The following is a 19,554-nucleotide window of genomic DNA, read 5'->3' as shown; positions in this document are numbered from 1 at the left end:
TCGGAGACCGATGAGCCAAAATTCTCAAGTGTGTTGTAACGTGGGGAGAGCAGCTGAGCTACAAATCCGCCGGCCATCCTCCGCGACGCAGGGTCTGCTCCCGAGGCGCAGAACTGCACCATCGCAAGCTGGGCAGCCAGCGCTGCCTGTCCGCTTCTAAAACCCACTGTCCTTCAGCTTTCAGCAGTGTCCCCACAGCCAGAGCTGGCACAGAAGGGCTCGCTGGGAACAGATTTTCTCTAAGTTTTGACAAATGCTAGCGAGTGAGATGGACGCTTTCTGTACCAAGCTGATTTTTAAATACATTTCCATTCGGAAAGCGACAAGGAAAGGGAACTAAGCAGAGCCCAGCTAAAGAACCATGTTAGAAAAAACCTCATAGTTATCCCCTTGTTAGAGAATTCCTGAAAGCCTTCTGCTGAGGACCCCTAAAGCTAGGTTTCTGGGAGAGGAGGCCCTTTCATCACACACATATATATGCATGTGATGGATACAGGCTCATGTAGAAACTCCTTAGAGAAAAAGGCCCAGATTCCCATATTTAAAAATATTCCACTGACTTTCATCACAGATTTGCAAGGTCAAACAAGATCCTCCACAACCCAGGCCAGAGAACTTCACTAATTTCTACAGTGCACCCGTAGTTTCTGTTGGAATGAAGCATGTCCTAGCAGGACAGCTAACACTGATTTAAGGTTTGCAAGTAATGACAAATCCACTATATCTCTAGGTAATTATCACTCATGGTTAATTTAGAATTTTAATTTTCAAACCAGATGTTAAATAAATCTTGCAGGGGTATGCTAAGCACCTGGCACAGGCGGAGGCACTGCTCAGCTTCCAAAATGTGCCTGCATTTCCTCTGAAGTCAAGGATACCACAAGAGTGATCTGCAAACCCCAAGCCCTGGATGTATTTACTGAGAGGTTTTTTAAGAACCTGAATGAATATTTAGTGAGAGGAATTAATGCAGCTCCGAACCAACAGGAAGAGGCCGTACCGAATCCAGCACAGAAATTACTAAATAACAGAAATAATAGAAACAAACGCAGTTCATACAAGAGGCCAGGATGAAGAACACGCTCAGCTGAAATTCCTCCTGCAGCTCGGGCAGTTCCAGCATGATAAGCTGCGAAGCCCACCACTAATTAGCAGAATCATTCCCTTGGTGGGGCTCGCAGCCATACGCACGGAAGAAAGGCCGAAGGGCACCGTGTGAGGTTTTGCCCACTCCCAAACAGCAGCACTCCGACCCTACGGCTCAGCTTCCCCTGAAGGAGCCTTGCAGGTTGTGTCATGAGTCGACTGAGGGGAAAGAAACGGAACCTTGCACCTCAGGCTGCTGCAGTATTGCTGCCTGCAGCTTCATTCTGGAGCGGCTTCCCTCTGCGACCTGCTCCTCCGGCAGCACCAGTGACAGGGAGGCCAAAAAACCAAACCCACGCTGTATTGCCAGCTAACACCGACCCAGAATCTAGGCAATGAAAGTCCTGGGGAGCAACAACTGACCACGTTTTGCTCTCCAGCCCACTGACTTAACCCTGGAACACCTCCCCTAAAGATGGCAAACACATCCACACCACCGCTTCCCAGATCTCGCCCAGCGTGTTCTGGAGACCCTGCATCCGTGACGGGGTTTTGTTTACATGACGGAAAATATTTGCAATAACTGGACCATATGAAATCAGTTCCACATTCCACCTGTCGTACCTCAGGTGTTCTTGTGCCTAATGCACTCCAAAGCGAAGCAGTTACGTGGAGTCCAGCCTGTGCCGGGCACCGGGACGGGGGCAGGAGGTCCAGCCCGGCTCTGGCAGGGGCACAGGGCAGATGTACCCCATCTGCAAAGGGAGAGGGGAAGCCCAGGGCTGCACTTTGGGGTTGTTTTTTTTTTGCAGCGTGACCGCTGTGGATGTTTCTAAGGGGACAGAAGCGCCTCGGTTTCTAATGCCTTCTTTCTCTCCCTCCCTCTGCATTGCACACAGAAAGCTGACCTGGCTGTTGCTCCTCTCACCATCACCCATGTTCGGGAGAAAGCCATAGACTTCTCCAAGCCCTTCATGACGCTGGGGGTCAGCATCTTGTACCGGAAGCCCAACGGGACCAACCCCAGCGTCTTCTCCTTCCTCAACCCGCTGTCTCCTGACATTTGGATGTACATCCTCCTCGCCTACCTGGGAGTCAGCTGTGTGCTGTTTGTCATCGCCAGGTAAGGGGACGCCGGTGCCACCCCGCCACAAGACCCGCTCCCCACGCTCAGATCCGTTTTGCTGCCTGCTGTGTCGCAGGGATCCAAGCACCCAGGAGCCGCAGCATTAACGCCATGTCACTGATAGAATTACTCGTGGTGCGCTACCCAAGGGCAGGCTGGTCTCTTGCCGCGGGGCTGCTCACGACTGCCCAAATCCTGTGCCCTGTTCCCTTTCGGACCTGTGTCACAGAGTGGTTGCGGAGGTGATGCAAACCCCACGGTGAAAATCAAAAGATAAGTGATCCACAGGGAAAATTGGCTTCCTTCTTCGCTAGCTAGAGCCTGCGTTATACCCTTTGTACTGCTTTAGCACACTAAGCGTGCTGGTGTTTGTTTGCTTTATTAACACAAACCCGTAAGCCTCTTCTGCCGTATCAGGGCAGGCGGTTCCACAGATTTAGCAGATTTTCAAATGCATTTTCTTTTATGATTTTAAAAATTTTGTTGCCTTTCCATCTCATTAGCACCTCCCCGGTATAACGAAGGGTAATTTTCCTGCTCTGTATCACTCACCATTTGTGCCCCTGTCAGCTCGCTTCTCACCCACCTTCTCCAGGCAGAAGCCCAGCCTCTCCGCTCCATCCCGCACACAAAGCTCCCGTGTCCCACACCGTTTTCAGCTCCTGTCTCTGAACCCTCCACCAGCAAAGCTCCCACAAAGCCTTCCCCACAGCAAAAGAACAGAGAACCCGTTGCTACGGATCAGACAATGTGCTGTTTACCAAATTAATATGCATCTAATTAGCATGTTTTAAACCTCTATATTTAAAGGCAGGATTTGCATATATTTGCATGCGTTATTAATTTCACAGAGCCTCTGACGGGACACGCAGTCCAGGGCTGCTCTCAATGCGTGATTCCACCTTTTCAAACCAAAACAAAGCACTCTCCTCCCTCCGGCTGGGCAGCCCTCCCTGCCCACGCACAGCCCTCGCTGGATGCTTAACTATTTTGTGTAAACACCGCGCCCGGGGAAGTCTCCTAAGCACAACCTGCAGTTAGACACCCGTTTCTCATTTCTTCCAGTTCAAGTTGTGCCAGGGGTGCCTTCAGAAACCTCCCTGCTGCCCCCCTACCTTGGGCTGGGGCTCTGTGCAGACCCCCTTCCCCCAAGGGCCGCTGTCCTGGACCTTCCTCAGAGCCGCCTTCAGAAACCAGCTTCTGTTTAATCCACTGACATCAGCCAGATAGTCAAAGTAAAGATTAAACACCAAACTGCAGCAACCAGAATCCATTAACCCTCATGTTACAACAAATCTGCCATTTTCAACATCCCTCAGGTCCGTGGAAGCATTTAGAGATGATTTCCTGAGTTTACGATGTAATATCCTAATTACACGTAACAGCAGCTAAGTAAACTCAGCCTAGCAGACAGCAGCAGTGCTCCGAGTCACCCGGGACGGCAAAGCGCCGTTCATCCTGACGAGGAGGAGATGTAACGCACAGAAACGGCGGCACCTGTTATCTCTGCTATTTCACGCGAGGACACGAGTCACGTTGCCGCTAACCCATCGCTGCACCCTCCTGCCAGCTCTGCCTCGCAGACCCCCGCGGCTGGCGGCAGGCAGGGGCCGCCCAAAACGCAGGGCAGTGCGGCAAAACCCCGCCGCTGGCTTTGTCCTGCCTCGCTGAAGCCCCTGGGAAGGCTGGGGGGGACCCAGCGGGGCAGGATGAGGTCCTCAGCGGTTCTGCTTTGTGTCAGAGAGAGAACCAGGCGCTCCGAGCAGGATATGATACTTATCTGGGAAAATGAACCCAAGGCAATTACGAAAAGGAAAAATATTGCGATGGCTGATAGAACTCCTTCGCTTTATGTCCTGTTAGCCATGCAGAACACAGCTAGATGGGCTCTGCAGCCATAACGTCTTCGGCTTTAATGCCATAAAGTATTAGACTGCTTGTGCGGCTTGGAATGACAATTCAAACACAATTTTACGTTCATGAGTTTATTTTTCCCGACTCATATGATGGCCGCATCCAGCCCAAATTGTCCAGATCTCACTTTCAAAGCATGCTGAATGTACAAATTGTCTCTGCACGTGAAATTCACTGCAGTAAATACTAAGGGAAGGCTGAAAGAAATACAAGGACCGGCCCTGATGTGAAAACTCCTTAAGTGCCGCTGTGCGAAGAGGAAAATCTAGGCGCTCGGTTGAGAGAGCAGCCGGGCTGCCCAGTGTCGGGGGCCCCGGCGCAGCCCATTCCGCCGTCGGCAGCAACGCGCACGCAGCGCCTGCCCCCACCCACCGAGTCGGACACCCAGGCACCCCAGCCAGGTACCACCGATAACGTCCCCTGGCCCTGCCCGGCGCTGGAGGGCACTCGCTGCCCAGAGAGGTGGGCAGCCAAACGCACGACAGTCGCGATCAGGAGCCCGGTGTCTGCTTTGACACCCCTCTGTGACCGCCCCGGCACAACAAATGCAAGGGGGTCTGAACCACTGGCTGTGCTGGGCTTTGTGCCTGGCGTTGAGGGATGGAAACCCGAAGAACTGTGTTTTCGTCTCTGGTTTTGTTCTGAAATGAGCCTCATAATCTCCCTACATCATAGCAGGTATGATGTAATACAACAGTTTTTCTCTATCAAGCTATTTTTCGGATTAAATTGAACCTATAAAATATTGCAAATGTTTCTTTTTCATATGTTTTGCTCCTGACATTTCTTCTGTCTTCCTATTCTTTCAAAGAACACCACGTATTCGGTGTAATTAAGGTTCTGCAGGAATGATCTTTCAACACATAGAGATGGAAAGCAAGAAAATATTTACTGCATTCAGAGGTAATGGAAACAATATCTGCTTTTGACCCCAGTGAGGCCTTTAAAATTCAATTCTCAGGAGAAAACCACGGTGAAAATAGCAAAGCCTTAATTCAGAAACATGAGTCTCCTGAACTAGGCACCAGAGTCCTCTGCCAATGCTATAATCATAGGTCAGTGCCACTTAAAACCAACTTAGGGACTATTTAGAGGCAGAAAAAGGATGTATTTGATCCATCTCCCCTTTTAATCAGTCTTAGTTATTGATGGAGCTCTGCCCCTAACCACCCTAGCCCCCAAAGAGCCATAAACACCAGCAATTCATAGGCCTTCGTGGGGGTAATTTGTCCGGTGGCTCTGGTGCGAGGTTGCACGTGGGCTGTGCCGCTGGCTGGTTTGAATTGCCATCCGTCCTCAGCCTCACACGGCCTTCAAATTACAGCTAATCACCTCCGGGTGCGCAATGGGGCAGGTGGGTTGGACATCCATCTTAATTGCAATGACGACTGGGTCGTCCATAACAAATTTCTTTAGAGGTGCAATTTAGACTCAAAAGTATTTTGCCTTAGATCTTTAAATCGTCTCTGAAATGCTCCCCTGTTGCCCTGCCAAAAAGGCCAAGAAGAGACAAGGAAATAATCGTAGGTTTTGATTAAATATTTCTCAGACCCCATTCTGCACCTGAGGAAGGGAGAAGCCAGCCCATGGTGGATCCTGAACCCCCATTTATTATGGTTCCAGCTGCATGGGGTCAACGAGCTCCGCTCGCTCCTTCCTTCATTACGCCTCTGGTTCCTCTAATGGTCCCACTCGCTTTTCAAGCACTGAAGATTCTGTCGCTGCTTTGCAGTTTTCTGAATATTTCTCTGTAATTTGAGCAGCACCAGTAGGTTTTCACTCAGAGCCCTTGAAGTTCTTCAGCGTGTCATCTTGTCAGGCTCATTTGATCTTACCAACTCCCTTCCTGTTTCATATTCTTTCATTGGCAGCCCAAGGAAGTTTTCATCTAATTCTTGAACCCTGGCTTCATTGGACAGAAAGAGCTGAGGCGCCATCATTTACACACCTCCGGCAGAACTTTACAGCAAGTTTAAAGGAATACGCAGCTCATAAAGTCCGGTCTAAATTCAGCCATATTCTTGCTTTCCTTTCTGATTTTTTTTAATTTCAAAAAGCAGAGGGAGGAGGGCAACAGGGATGGCCCAGGTGTCACTGGACGAAGGGGTAGGATTGGCAGGGCGCGGCCTGAGCGAGGGCTCTGGTGCTGCACGCTGCAAATGCAGCGTGGGCAGAGGTCCCCGCAGCGGAAAGGCAAGGCAAAAGGGAGGGGAAAGGAGAGGTCATTCCCCTGTATCTTGCATGTGGAAAACAGAAGCAAAGGTTGGGACAGATGTACCCAGGATAAACTTTTCTACAACCACAAGTCCTGTGCGTTGCACCCTACGATGGGACCTTTCTCACAGACCCCCTCCTCTGCTTTGCGTGCCCAAGGACCGTGGCTCCGTGTTCACGGAACGTCCCGCGTGTCGGGCTCCGAGCGGAGCCTCACGGCGTGCCTGCGCAGAGCAGAGCCTGCGGCAGCTGCCTGCCGGGGGGAGTGTTTGTGCTGAGGGGAACCTGGGAGAGAGCTGTGGCTCTTTTCTGCAAACCCATCCAGCTGTCTGACTGAGGGCGCCCGTGGAATGAAGCAACGAGACATCTCCTTGGGGAGCAGCGCGGCTGGCAGAGAACTGCAGAGAAATCTCTCCTAATACAGGCTGTGGGCTGGGCTTTGAGAAAGGGCTGTTGTGAAGCTACAGGGATTTCAGAAGGAAGCGGAGATGATAATTAATGCTTAGTTCAAAAGCAATTATAACAATTATGTTTTTAATTTAATCTTTGCAAAATTTGGGACTCTTAGAAAATGTAAACAAACAGCTCTAAAAATATTAGCAGCTCTCCTGTTGAGCATCCTCCCCAGATCCCGCCTAAGAGAGCTACGCTCGTAGCAGTGCTTGCTTCCCAACCCTAGGCAGGACTTGCAGGGAGATGATTGTAGAAAATTCCTTCGGTTTTCCCCAAGAACTACAGGCTGTCCATGGAACTACGTCCCCACAGGGAGTAAGCGTTCTCCCACCACCTGCAACGGGGCCAAGCATCGCAGCAGCTCACAGCAAACCAGCACCAATTTCCACTGCTGTGCTGGTGCCCTGACCCTGCAGGATTCCTGCTTGGCAGGGCAGTGGAAAGTTCTGCTTCTCACTTCCCTAAATCCCGCCCCGGTTCCTACGTGCGCTAGCGGGAGAGTCCCCTGAAATGCATGCCACATCCCAACTAACGAGCTCTTGCTTTCCATGTGCCGCTGCAGGTTCAGCCCATACGAGTGGTACGATGCTCACCCCTGCAACCCAGGATCAGACATCGTGGAGAACAACTTCACCCTCTTGAACAGCTTCTGGTTTGGGATGGGAGCACTGATGCAGCAAGGTACGGGGGTGCCCCTCCGCCCACACGCCCTCCCGCTGGTTCCCCAGTGCAGGCCTTTCGTCGTGGCTTTTTAAATTTAAAATGTGTTTGGTTTGTGAGATGAACGAGATAAAAACACCCGAACAGGCACAGAAGCGCTCATCAGCACCAGCTGCTGGCTCCCGCTCCAAGGCAGCGAGGGGTGGGAGAGGGGAAGCAGCGCTCCGACACCTCCTGGGACCCGCTGTGCTGGGAAGCGCTGGGCGCCCGCTGCTCCCCGTGGAGACGCGCGTACGGTGCCGCAGTGCCCAAGGGACCGCTCCCCGGGGAGCTGCCCGCACGGCAGGCAGCCGCTGGCTGGGGCCACGGCCAGCAAGAGGCTAATGAAACCAGGATCTCACCGGGGGGGAAGCGGCTGTGATCTGCAGCCTTGGCGCCTGCGTTTGCTGTTATTCGCTCACTTTGAACTTCATCTCCGCGCAGACGCCCAGCGCAGAGCGGGTTTGCCTGCACCGCTGGGATGGGGAAACGGAGGAGGACGCGCGCCAGCGCCGAGCCCTGTCCGGCGCACCCAGGAAAAGGCCTAGGGCTTTTCTGCCAAGAAAGCCATCTGATTTCTTCTGTGGGAGCCCAGGCTGGAGCTTTTCAGTCTTTTTCTTTTGACACCTGCCTCTATTTGTACTTTCTGTGGGTCCAAGCCTCCATCCCAAGAGCCCACCCCACAGCTCTAGGGCCAGACTCATCGCTCGCCCCGATAGCTGCAGCTGGCTGCCAGCACACACGTGCCACTGCTAACAATAATTACTACTAACGAAGCGTGCACGCTCTGGCAGGTGTCAGAAGGAGCAGCTCCCCAGTCTGTCAGCAGGAAGCACGCGGCTGGTGATGGAGCAGTGGCATGTTCGCACGCGTCCCGCTGCAGCGGCGCACAGAGGAGCACCCACCCGCCATGTCCCGAGCAGGAACGCTGCCTCGGTCTCCCTCAGCTGTTTAATTCACCAAACTCAGCAGCACTCCACAGAATCTGTAAATTCCTATTTCTGTTAATTCAAGCGATTTGTTTAATTTCAGGATCTCTGTCCTGGCTCACTCTGTTTTCAATCAACGTTTACAGAGGACGGGGCATCTTGCCCTCTGGTCTGTCTCCATTCTCATCCTCATCCGGTCATTCTGCACGTTGAGAAACAGCCTGAAGCTTCCTGCGGCGCAGGGCGAGGGCTGCCGGGGCAAAGAGGATGGCGAGGAGCAACTCCAGGCAGCTCTGCCCGCGAGACAGAACGTGTTCGGTGCTGCTGGTGTAAAACACCGCAGTGACAGGCCCCGTAGAAATGGGATGTGGATGGGATTACATTCACAGATGGAGGGAACAGAGCAAATGGAACAGAGATGGAATGAGCAGAGTAAATCCGATGGGAAGACAGCAGAGGGGGAGCTTGTGAGCAGCTCTGAATAAGGAATGAAAATCAGCTGTGATCTAATTGCAGAACATCCAGGAATAGAATTAAGTGGAAAATGTCAAACATTCGTCACACTTTAATTGACCATGTATCAGTGGTTATACCCAGAGAGCGAAGGAAGCGCAGCACCAGCCCGGCAGCAGGCACAGCCCGCTGCTCCGTGCTCCTCCTGCCGCAGCGGGCGACGGAAATTCTTCCCAGATCTCGGCTGCCCTGATGGACAGTGACAGTTCCCAGCAAGAGGATTTAGCAGGATGAATCATCCTTTTATCGCATGCTGATAAATGAAAAGAGCTGTATTCTTTTTAACTCTATTCCGCATCTAAGAAGAAAAATATTTCAAAGCTAGACTGATGTCACACCATCCCATGCATCAAAGGGCAAGGGATGGAACGGGAAAGAAGCAGGAGCTGGAGAAGCAGCGAAGTGGCCCTCGACATCCACGGCTCCTCTGCTTCCCGGTGCCTCCTCGCTGCACTCAGATCGGAGAAAGCAACGCTCCATGCCACGCTTTGATGCCACACTGCTTCAAATTGCTCTGCAAAGCCCGATCTTTGTTGCAAATTCCAGGCTGGATATATCTTCTGAACGCAGTGGTTTCAAACCCACAGCTCTTTCCTGCCTTTAAAAGTTGTCTTGGGCAAATACAAAAATAGCACAACCCATCTAGTCCTTCATGTCTGCCCAACAAAAGCCATTCCAGACCTGTTACACCTTTTGTGCTGTAACGTCTCCTGCTTCCCTGCTTCTAACCGCTATTCAAAGTACTGGACCCTGATAGCTCCTTTCTCTGGCTGTTTGATTTTTTTTTTATTATTTTTTTTTAAACCTTGTGTATTTGAACACATTCCCTAGAGTGAGTCCTTTGAAAAGTAATCCGTATAAAAGCAAAGCACTTTTTAAATAGCAGAACAAAACACTCCTAAAAGTTCATAAATGGCTTGCTATTTAAATCTCATAGAAGCAGCCTAGTTAATTACTTCACTTTGAATGTTTCCTGTAAATTGTGCACTGCACCCAAGGTCAGCAATAAAGGGAGAGGGTTTTTCTGCAAATGCTACAAAAATCCCACTGATTTCCTTGCATGCAAGATGTCTGGATAATTTGCTTCAAAACCAGTCAGCTTTAATTGCGTAGCTGTTTCAGTTTTGACAGTGAAACCTAATCCTTGATACATGCGTGTGTACGTATATAATGTACGCGTGTATGTATTAAACAGGTCCTTTCTGTTTGTCTCCTCCTCCCTTCTTCTCCTTCCCCCTCGCCCACCCCAGGCTCCGAGCTGATGCCCAAAGCGCTGTCTACACGGATCATTGGTGGCATATGGTGGTTCTTCACCCTAATTATCATCTCGTCCTACACCGCCAACCTTGCCGCCTTCCTGACGGTGGAGAGGATGGAATCCCCCATCGACTCGGCAGATGACTTGGCAAAGCAGACAAAAATAGAGTACGGAGCAGTGAAGGATGGAGCTACCATGACCTTCTTCAAGGTAAGACCAGGCAGAAATGCAATGCTCTCAGGCCAACAGGAGTGAGAACAAAGAACCAGAGACTGGTTCTCCTTACAAGCAGGCTGTTTCAGTCTCGCATCTCTGCCAAGATGTTGACCCCTGTCCATTTAGCTTACCTCGATTCACATTGTGGCTAATTTCCCCTCTCCCCATTGCTAGCTGAAGTCAGAATTACAAAATTATATTGATTTTACAGGTTCAGAGACTGTACCCAGTCAATACTCAGACACCCTAAAATGAAGCACGTTAGGCACAACAGGACAGGTGGATCTTACATTAAAGCCCTACAGAAAAATCTTACGTTCCCTAAAGTATCTTCCCCATTTCCACATCTTGCCCATCACACCTCCTTCCTTGTCTCTGCAATAACAGCTCCCCAGAGCCCTCGAGCCTGACCCCGCCAGCCATCGGGGACAGAGGACAGAACAAATAACTCCTAAACCTGGACAGATGTTGCAAAGTGCCCTCCCTGACCAGTGTTTTTTACAGCAGACGTATCTTTCTTGTCCTTCAGGTATTCATGCTAATGTAGTCAAGTTTTATTAACCTCTGAAACCCAGTGCAAGGTAACACCACCAATGAATCAAAATCAAATTACATTAATTTCTTCTCTTTAAGGCATAATTAATGTCAGAAGTTAGCCAATACCGCAGAGGAGGTGCTAAGAGCATTCAGATTTTGCTATTGCCTCAAAAACTGAAAGAAACTGAGAGACTTAAAAAGACCTTTGCAACCACAGCTGGCCAAGAAAAAACACTTTTTAAAAAAGAGAGAGAGAATAAAGGAACAGAAATGAGGGGTGATTAATCTAAGGAATGATCACCCTGGCTTGGAGAGGAATTTAAATTCATCGATGACCTCAAAAAGCCGTGTTCAGGGCAGGCAGGGTTTGGAGCGCGTGGTCCCCGGGCACGCCGGTCAGCGCTCAGGCCTGGCTGCAGCGCGCGACCGAGGCCGCTGGAGATGCTCTCCCTGGGCCCTTCATCAGCCAGGCAACGGCAGCGCGGACAGGGCAGAGCCTCCGGCTGCAGATGGGGGCTGCCCCCCCCCACCTCTGCTGCCAGCGGCGCTGGAGAACGTTCCTTCCCTCCCGTCACCCTAATTCGGAAGGAAATATACGGGCCAAAGTGCGACAAACATAGTTCATGCATTGAAAAACAGGTTATGCCTGGAATACTGCAATAATTTGAATAGGCATGGGGTAAAGGCAGCGAGAGCAGGCCGTCAGCAGTTTAATTGCCAAGACTCGTTAAAGGAAGCCAACGTGCTGAATTCTACCAACAAGGAACAGCACCATTCTTCTGCAGCTTGCCTTGGCTATGACTTGGTTAAGGAACCACTGTACTTTCTGAATCCCCATGCTCCCTTTGTCAGGCAGCCACACAGACTGGTAAAGAAACGTGGAGCATTTGGTTTGGTCGGATCGTTAATTAATTCTGGGAAACGAGAACGGTGCACAGAGAGCAGGGTGCTGCTGGTTAGCTTGCTTTCTGCAGCGGAGCTGGTGCATGCAGTTCTGTCTCTGGCGTGGTCAGATGCATGGCATTACCTTCCAAAAGCGATATAAACCCAGAAGAGCTACCAGGAAAAGACAGACTTTTACTGCTGTGTTTAACTGCTCTTTCCAGTAAGAGTTTTACATGGGAATAAAAGGAAACTGCCTTTTTTAAAAATCAAGAACACAGTACATTTATTGTTTCATATCATTATCCATCAGAATCATTCTTCAGGCTTCTAACGGCCATTTGGCAGAGTTTATTGATGCAGTATTATTTTCCTTTTTATTATTATTGTTGTTTGGAGATGAGTTTTCAGGGATGCTCCTGCTGACAAGCCTTTCCGTTACCAGAGCAGCGAGAGTGCCCGTGTGGGAGGCTGTGTTCGCTTCTCCTCCGTGTACAGACAAAGTGGGAGAGCCAGGGCTTCTCCCACCCCTCGGCGGGGTCTTTGCCAAACGGCACTGCCATTGCTGGGACAAAAGGCTGACGGCAGCGTCCCGACGGGGACTGTACCCAATTTGTGGATTGTACACTAGGACTTAGCCCAGATCGCACCGTGCTCCTTGCGTGACTGTTCCCGAGTAGTTATATTCAACATCAGGCACTCGCTCCTCCGCTTCCCCGCGTCAATGCAGCTGCAAACCACGTACGCTGACCCCCGGGCCACGACTGCAGAAGGTCCCTGTGAACCAAGCCAAACACATCTCTGGGGCAGACCCACAGCGAGCGATCGTGCTCCCACCATTTTTTTTTGCCTGTGCAGTTGAACCATCCAGCTACAGCAAATGGGAAGCAGAAGAGAGTTTTACCGACCGTATTGGTCGATTTTGACTTCATGATAAGAAATTCTGAGAAGCTATTTATTCCCTGGCAATGCAGATCGAGTTACAGGAATAAGCACAGATCAATTAATTTAGGAAGAGCATCTAGTGGTCATGATAAATCACGCCAGGAGGCCTTCACACCTTGCAAAGGATGCTGGCTCTGAACAAACGCCGGGTTTAACAGGCAGTCTGGAGTACGAGTGTGGAAGCACGTGTACGTGTGTACACATATATTCTCTTGTACAGAAATGTTAAGTCCGCAGGAGTAAGTATCTTCAGTTGGTGAAAATCAATTTATTTTTTCATACAGGCTGGAATTGAAAATCTTAAGCCTGAAAGTTACTTTCTTGCCAATTTCACTGATAAAAAAGCGTCTATGTCTTGGCAAGGTGCCTCGCAGCGGCTCCTCTAAACTATTCCATTAATTTATTTGGGTGACTGCTCTTGAAGCATCGGTTATTAACGGCAGCTTCTGAGCTGTGACTCCAAAGAATGAATTTAGAGGCGTTCCCGGTGTCACTGCAATTGCTGCATTCAGGGGGGCTGGCAGGCAGCTTTCCCTGTGTGCATCTCATTTAGTCCTAACGCGGGGTTTTATTAAGATGCAGAGGACAGCGGGCCAGATTCTGATGTTATTTATCCCGACCAAAACGAGGAGAAGCTCCACTCAAGTGAACCGGTGGGAGCGGTGTAAGCAGGAGAGAGACACGGCCCCCGTGGTGTGAACCATGGCTGCAGCGATCAGCAGCGTTAAACCACCGCCTTCGTTTATTAGCGAGGATCTCCATCCTTTCAGATGTTCACGAGTTCCCAACTCTGGAACTCCTCTGCCAGGAGGAAGGCGGTGTCAGGCCATTTATCTCAATGCTTTGGAGCAACCAAGCAGTTCCTCTTCCTCTGCCTTCAGCAGCAAAGCAAAGTTGCGGCTGAGGGGGGGCCTGGGGACCCTCCAGAGGATGCAGGGGCACAGGAGGGTCTCTGCCTGCCACCGACTCAGATTCCTTTTATGCAGTCCAGACAAGTAAATGGTGACTGCATAGAGAAGAAATTTGCACCTAGCCACAGCACAGCAAATACCAGTTCAAACCAGTAACTAACGCCAATAAGGATTTTTTTAAGGTAAACTACTTAAGCTGTAAAATCAGAGGTCCGGCAAAACAGAACGTCCACCAAAAAAGTCCAGCAAAATAACCACAGCTTACGTGCACTCTTTACTGACTACTAAATTGCTGCTAACAAATTATTGTGCCTAATGAAGACGGTTTTGCTTATTTGTATGGTATGTTCTCAGGTAACATAATCCAAATTCCCACAAATTCCCACTGGAACAGGTTGCCCAGAGAGGTGGTGGATGCCCCAACCCTGGAAACATTCCAGGCCAGGTTGGCCGGGGCTGTGAGCAACCTGATCTGGTTGGAGATGTCCCTGCTCCTGGCAGGGGGGTTGGACTGGATGGACTTGAAAGGTCCCTTCCAACCCTAATGATTCTATGAAATAAGCGGCCGTGTTTGCAGCAGGGCTGAAGTATTCTGAGAGGAGGAGAGGGAGGAAGGAACAACTTTTCCCCTAACAGGAAAAAATGTATAGCAGTCGAATTAGGTGTGAGCTGGGGCACCGTACGCTCCTCACCGCGGTTACTCCCGCAATTTTTGATTGATGACTGCTCTCACAATGACTGACAATTGCTTCTAAATTAGACTTGTAACAAACGGCCAGGTCTATCAAACTGCTGGGGCTGTGCTGAGAATTGCAGTTGGTGAATTTTCTCTTGGAAAAGGAGCGTTAGCAAAGTTAAAGAAACTAATAAGAAATAAATTCCCAGTGAGGGATGTCAGGTTTTAGACTACGGAGAGAGCCTGAGATTGCCTTGACCTGAGACGAGCATCGAGCCGCCCTGCCTGCACCCGAGGCCTGAGCTGCCCTGGCTGAAGGAGCCACCACAGCCTTGTCCTGGGGAAGACGAGGCCATTGCAACCAGCAGCGTTCTGCTGCAGGAGACGGCCCGTCTCTGCGGAGGGTCTCAGCCCGGGGTTGGCGTGTCTGTGTTTCGGCTGTCTCACAAGGAGCGAGGAAGCCGGGTCGCTGTGATCTGGTGGCCAGCGCTCACCTGGAGGTGCTCTGGCCGGAGAGGGTGCCCGGCCCAGGACACTGAGGGGCTGGAGGCCGCAACCAGAGCCCAGGGAGCTGGACTCCTCCTGGCTTTTCAAAACACAATGAAGTCCTTTCAGCTGGCGGGGAGCAGTGATTTAAGAAGAGAAGAGAATAGTGTTTTTCTCTTCCAGAGAGCCCTGTCTCATGTAATTTAAGTTGTCTGAAGAGCCACAATGCCTCATGCAAGTCCTATTAGCTTCACTAAATGCAGCCTATTGATTTTTTGCCAGTTTATTTTGCTCTATGCTTTAAACTGGGAGAACACTGATGTTGTTTAAGAGCTCTGTGTCAACACCCAAGGAGCATTAAATGGAGGAAGAGAAGGAGAGAAAGGGAGGGGCAGTGAACCCAGAGGCCTCTGATGTGAACTATATAAATGTTAAACAAGTCGTTATCAGCAAGTCGAGTGCGCTATTCATTTCAATTACCCATTGTAATGCACAGATATTTAATAATCCTTTTGGAGGCTACATTTCTTGCTGCTCTTTGAGGTTTGACAGATGCCACAAATCCACCTTACAGGCACTGGCCCAGATTTTCAAGTGAGGGAGATAATCCTGCCTCTTGAATGAAGTTTGCTCTGGCACATCCGCTACTGCACGTTCAAGTGGATTATAACGAGCACGGGCTTTAACGGAGAAGAAATGAGTCCGTGGTTATTTCAGGCAGGAGAATGAGCCCACAGGGTTAAAGACAGAGGAACAGCCTTTGTCCCTGCGCTACACCAACCAACTTTGGGGCGTTAAGTCACGTCCCAACTTTTGTTAAATATGCCGAAAAAAGGAGGTAGACGGGCAAAATATGTGAAATATAAAGCATTATGAGGGACTGACTTTTTCTTAGCTAATTTACCCTTATCTATAGAGTTTTTATGAGAAGAAACTAGGCTAGCATGTTTTGGGTGATATTGAAAAATGAGAGGGAGATGTGATAGCAGCAGTTGGGATGTGCTGGGGCTCCATCTCCTGCTTTCTTACGGAAGGACAGAGACCTCGAACGGAGATAAACGACAGCTAGACCAGAAAGCACAGCCTCTGCCGCAGCAACTCCTCGTGCAGCCGCAGGTGAGGTTACCCTCATTCAAGGCAATGCACAAAGACTTATCAGCCCCTCCAACTTATCAGCCAGCTTCAGGCTCTCGCTAAGTGGTGTTGTGAAGGAGGAGGTTTTGGCTGACTAAGCTGCCTCTTACAAAATAAGAAGGCAAAAAGAGACCTAGGAAAAACAAGAAATTAGGCAGAAAAGAGGAATAGCACATAAAGGAGCAGGCAGCAGCATGAACACAAGCCTCGGTATCCAAGTGCTTTTCCAGAGCTCAACTGGACGTGTAGAGCTGGGATGATGAGAGCTACGCTCACCCACGGGAACACAGCGACCAGCGACGGACGTGCTTCAAGAAAGCTGATGTGCCTTTCCTGGGGAGTCTTCCTAGACTAAAGCCAGTTATGTCTTTTGTGACAACCTACACAGAGACAATTCAGAAAGTGGTCATAGATAAATGGTATATTTCAAACGTGATGGAAAGACATCAAATAACCGTATTTCTTCTCACCCAATACATTTTCTAAAAGACAAAAAAAGACACTCATGTGAATAGTAAGGTAGAAAACATAATTCCTCATTTTTTAACAGAATGCCTGCTGATAGTGAAAGAATATCCATGTTTATTTTTAGCTGTAAGACAATCTTCTTGAATATTTCTATGCCTCTGTTTATGTGGATACGCTAAATTCATTTGGCAGTTGCACATATCTCAGAGGAGACATGCTTCCTTGCAATGCTTGAGGAAAGACAAAAATATAATAGAGCGTGTACAAAAAGGAAAACATGCCCTCTGAAACGTTCTCTGTCTTCTCTCATTGTGCAGAAACATTACAGGATAAACAAAATTCTGGTTAGGAAATTAAACAGATATCCCAATAGCCTGTCACACTGGCAAGTTCTGCAGGACATCAAGGCAGGGTCTTGCTGTACCTCATGGAAGGGAGTGAATAGTTCAGTTCCATCTAAGAGATAAGGTCTCTGGGCTGAGTGTCTGTACAACGCTAAGTGTGCTGGAACCTTTCTTGCTTACAGCAACGAGATGCCAACAACGTTGTGTAGTGAAAGCAGAGAGATATTTAAGACAAGGTCAAATTGGTAACGGTTCCAAAAGTGATCTGTTCTCAAACTGGTATTTTATCATTTACTGTAAAGACAAGAGCAGCAATTAGAAGACTAATTCTTATTTTGGGGGTGGGGTGTATCATTTTTCCAGAAATCCAAAATTTCTACGTTTGAAAAAATGTGGGCTTTCATGAGCAGCAAACCCACAGCACTGGTAAAAAACAACGAGGAAGGAATCCAGCGAACTCTCACAGCCGATTACGCCCTGCTGATGGAGTCAACCACCATCGAATACATCACCCAGCGGAACTGCAACCTGACGCAGATCGGGGGGCTCATCGATTCCAAAGGCTACGGGATTGGGACTCCCATGGGTAAGTGACAGCCATAGGGTTTCTGTAGGTAGCCCAGGAGGGGGGCTAGTTACCACAAATACAACAGATAGGATTAAGATAATCCACTCCCAGCAGCAAATTTCCAAATACCAAAGCTTACATTGTCTGCCTGTTGAAGAGAGGTCGGAACAGCCCTGCTTAGCGCAGACACACTCCCTGCTTTGCGTGATTTTTGTCCCACTTTCCCTCTGCATGTAATGGTGTTCCCCCTCCCCAGGGTCACCGTACAGGGACAAGATCACCATCGCCATCCTCCAGCTCCAGGAGGAGGACAAGCTCCACGTTATGAAAGAGAAGTGGTGGCGAGGGAACGGCTGCCCTGAGGATGAGAACAAGGAGGCCAGCGCTCTGGGCATCCAGAACATCGGCGGGATTTTCATCGTTTTGGCAGCAGGCTTGGTGCTATCGGTCTTCGTGGCCATGGTGGAGTTCATCTACAAGCTGCGCAAAACGGCGGAGCGTGAGCAGGTACTGATTTCCTCAGTGTCCCTGCACCACCACTAGCCCAGCCCTTGGGGACTTTGCTTTGACCCCAGAGACAGGCAGGAGGATTCGGCCCTGCCCCTGCCGCAGGGGGGTCCCCCAAGGGCTGAAATGCAGCATCCCCAAAGTTCTGTCCCCTAAGGCTCATTACTCCTGTCCCGCCCCAACAGCCTCCGGTCAGGGGGCAAATCGTGTCTACCCTGATCAGGGTCATCTGCTGCTGCAATATCTAGACTAGCAAACATTTATGGGGTAATTTTGAGAAAGTCAACACATAAGTCATGAAACTATGGACAGAGGCCCTGGGAGGGAGCCTTCTGAGCTGTTACATCCGCTCACCGCTATCATGTGCAACCGCGTTGCATATTCCAGCCATAACCTATACACACATGAAGTCTCCATCTCTCTTCCCCACTCCTGTTCAAAGAGCCTCAAGGAACGGGTCAGGGTCCACCAGGAACTCATGCTATTTCCTCAGCTTTCCACAACACTTACACAAACGGCCCATCTCGCCCGCAGCGGCTGATTACTGCTCTTGAAACGAGGGCTGCTTTTATGGTTTTCCCTCTTCCTTGCACGGCATGGTGCAGTGAGGGGAAAGTGCACTTGCGTGCACAACCAGAAATCACAGCAAGCTGCGTGTGTGACCGAGTAGATAGATGAAGGAAAACTGCCCACTGGCAAGCCCAGCAGGATCCAACAGCCCGCTGGTTCCCAGCACATAAACCTACCAGACCCCCAGCAAGGATCACACAAAGCATCGCCACTCCGACAGCCGCCCGTAGCTCTGCCTTTCTGCAGGCTTTAGCGTCTCAAAGGTACAATTCTTGCCAAAGAAAAGGGTTCAACCAGACGCCCGTGCATCGCTGAAGTCCCGCTGAGCACAGCTGATGCCTTAAACGCAGCCTAAACCCCATGCTTGCCCTCTGCAGAGCCTAGTTGCAGCACCCTGCAGCTCACGGAGAGGCGAGCAGAACACTTTGCCAGGAGTAACGCTGCTTTTTGTCCCTGCTGTCCCCAGCGCTCCTTCTGCAGCGCCATGGCTGACGAGATCCGGCTGTCGCTCACCTGCCAGCGGCGGGTCAAGCACAAGCCCCAGCCACCCGTCATGGTGAAGACGGACGCCGTGATCAACATGCACACGTTCAACGACCGCCGGCTGCCAGGGAAGGACAACATGACCTGCAACACTGGATTGACACCTGTGTTTCCCTAGGGAATGGGAACGGGGGGGGCGGGAGGGGACGAACTGCGGCAGACGAGGCTGGATGCACTCTTAACTAGGGAAGAAAGGATTAAAAAACAAGGAAAAAAAAAAACAGAAAAAAAAAGAGCCTGGTTTGGTTCATTTCAAGAACAAGGCCTTTACAACACAGCTGCATCGACCACTGGCACAGAAGAAGAACTTCAAAGCACGGACTACAACATGGGTCTTGGGGCTTTTCTGTTTTGTTTTTGTTATTTTTTTCATTCCTTTTTTTTTTAACGCTTAGATCCTACAGGCCTCATGGAGTCCAAACACGCTACCATCCAGGAGTCTGATGTTTACATACTGAAAACACATGGAGGCGAAACAGAATTGAGCCAAACCGACCCTCGGCGGGTAAGGAGGAGCCCCCGAGCAAGGCTTCTTCAGCATGGCAATAAAAAGAAACACTTTGCAGGTGCAGCGT

At 50.1% G+C, this 19,554-nt stretch overlaps 1 protein-coding gene across 2 annotated transcripts in view; it reads left to right on the top strand.

Annotated features, from left to right (window-relative positions):
• The window catches only part of GRIK3 (glutamate ionotropic receptor kainate type subunit 3), a 113,867-nt gene extending 94,687 nt beyond the window's left edge, over positions 1-19,180 (top strand). For both annotated transcript variants that reach the window (XM_086764890.1, XM_086764889.1), the window contains exons 11-16: positions 1,986-2,209; positions 7,356-7,474; positions 10,185-10,402; positions 17,155-17,377; positions 17,616-17,866; positions 18,903-19,180. In XM_086764890.1, the coding sequence (XP_086621016.1) occupies positions 1,986-2,209; positions 7,356-7,474; positions 10,185-10,402; positions 17,155-17,377; positions 17,616-17,866; positions 18,903-19,097 (1,230 nt within the window). In that variant the 3' untranslated portion in view covers positions 19,098-19,180. The remainder of the gene's footprint in view (positions 1-1,985; positions 2,210-7,355; positions 7,475-10,184; positions 10,403-17,154; positions 17,378-17,615; positions 17,867-18,902) is intronic.
• The last annotated feature ends 374 nt before the right edge of the window (positions 19,181-19,554 follow it).

This window comes from Chlamydotis macqueenii, chromosome 22 (genome assembly GCF_036417535.1).
Source record: "Chlamydotis macqueenii isolate bChlMac1 chromosome 22, bChlMac1.mat, whole genome shotgun sequence".
In the NCBI taxonomy this organism is placed as follows: Eukaryota; Metazoa; Chordata; class Aves; order Otidiformes; family Otididae; genus Chlamydotis; species Chlamydotis macqueenii.
This window is presented reverse-complemented; position numbering and strand designations above follow the sequence as displayed.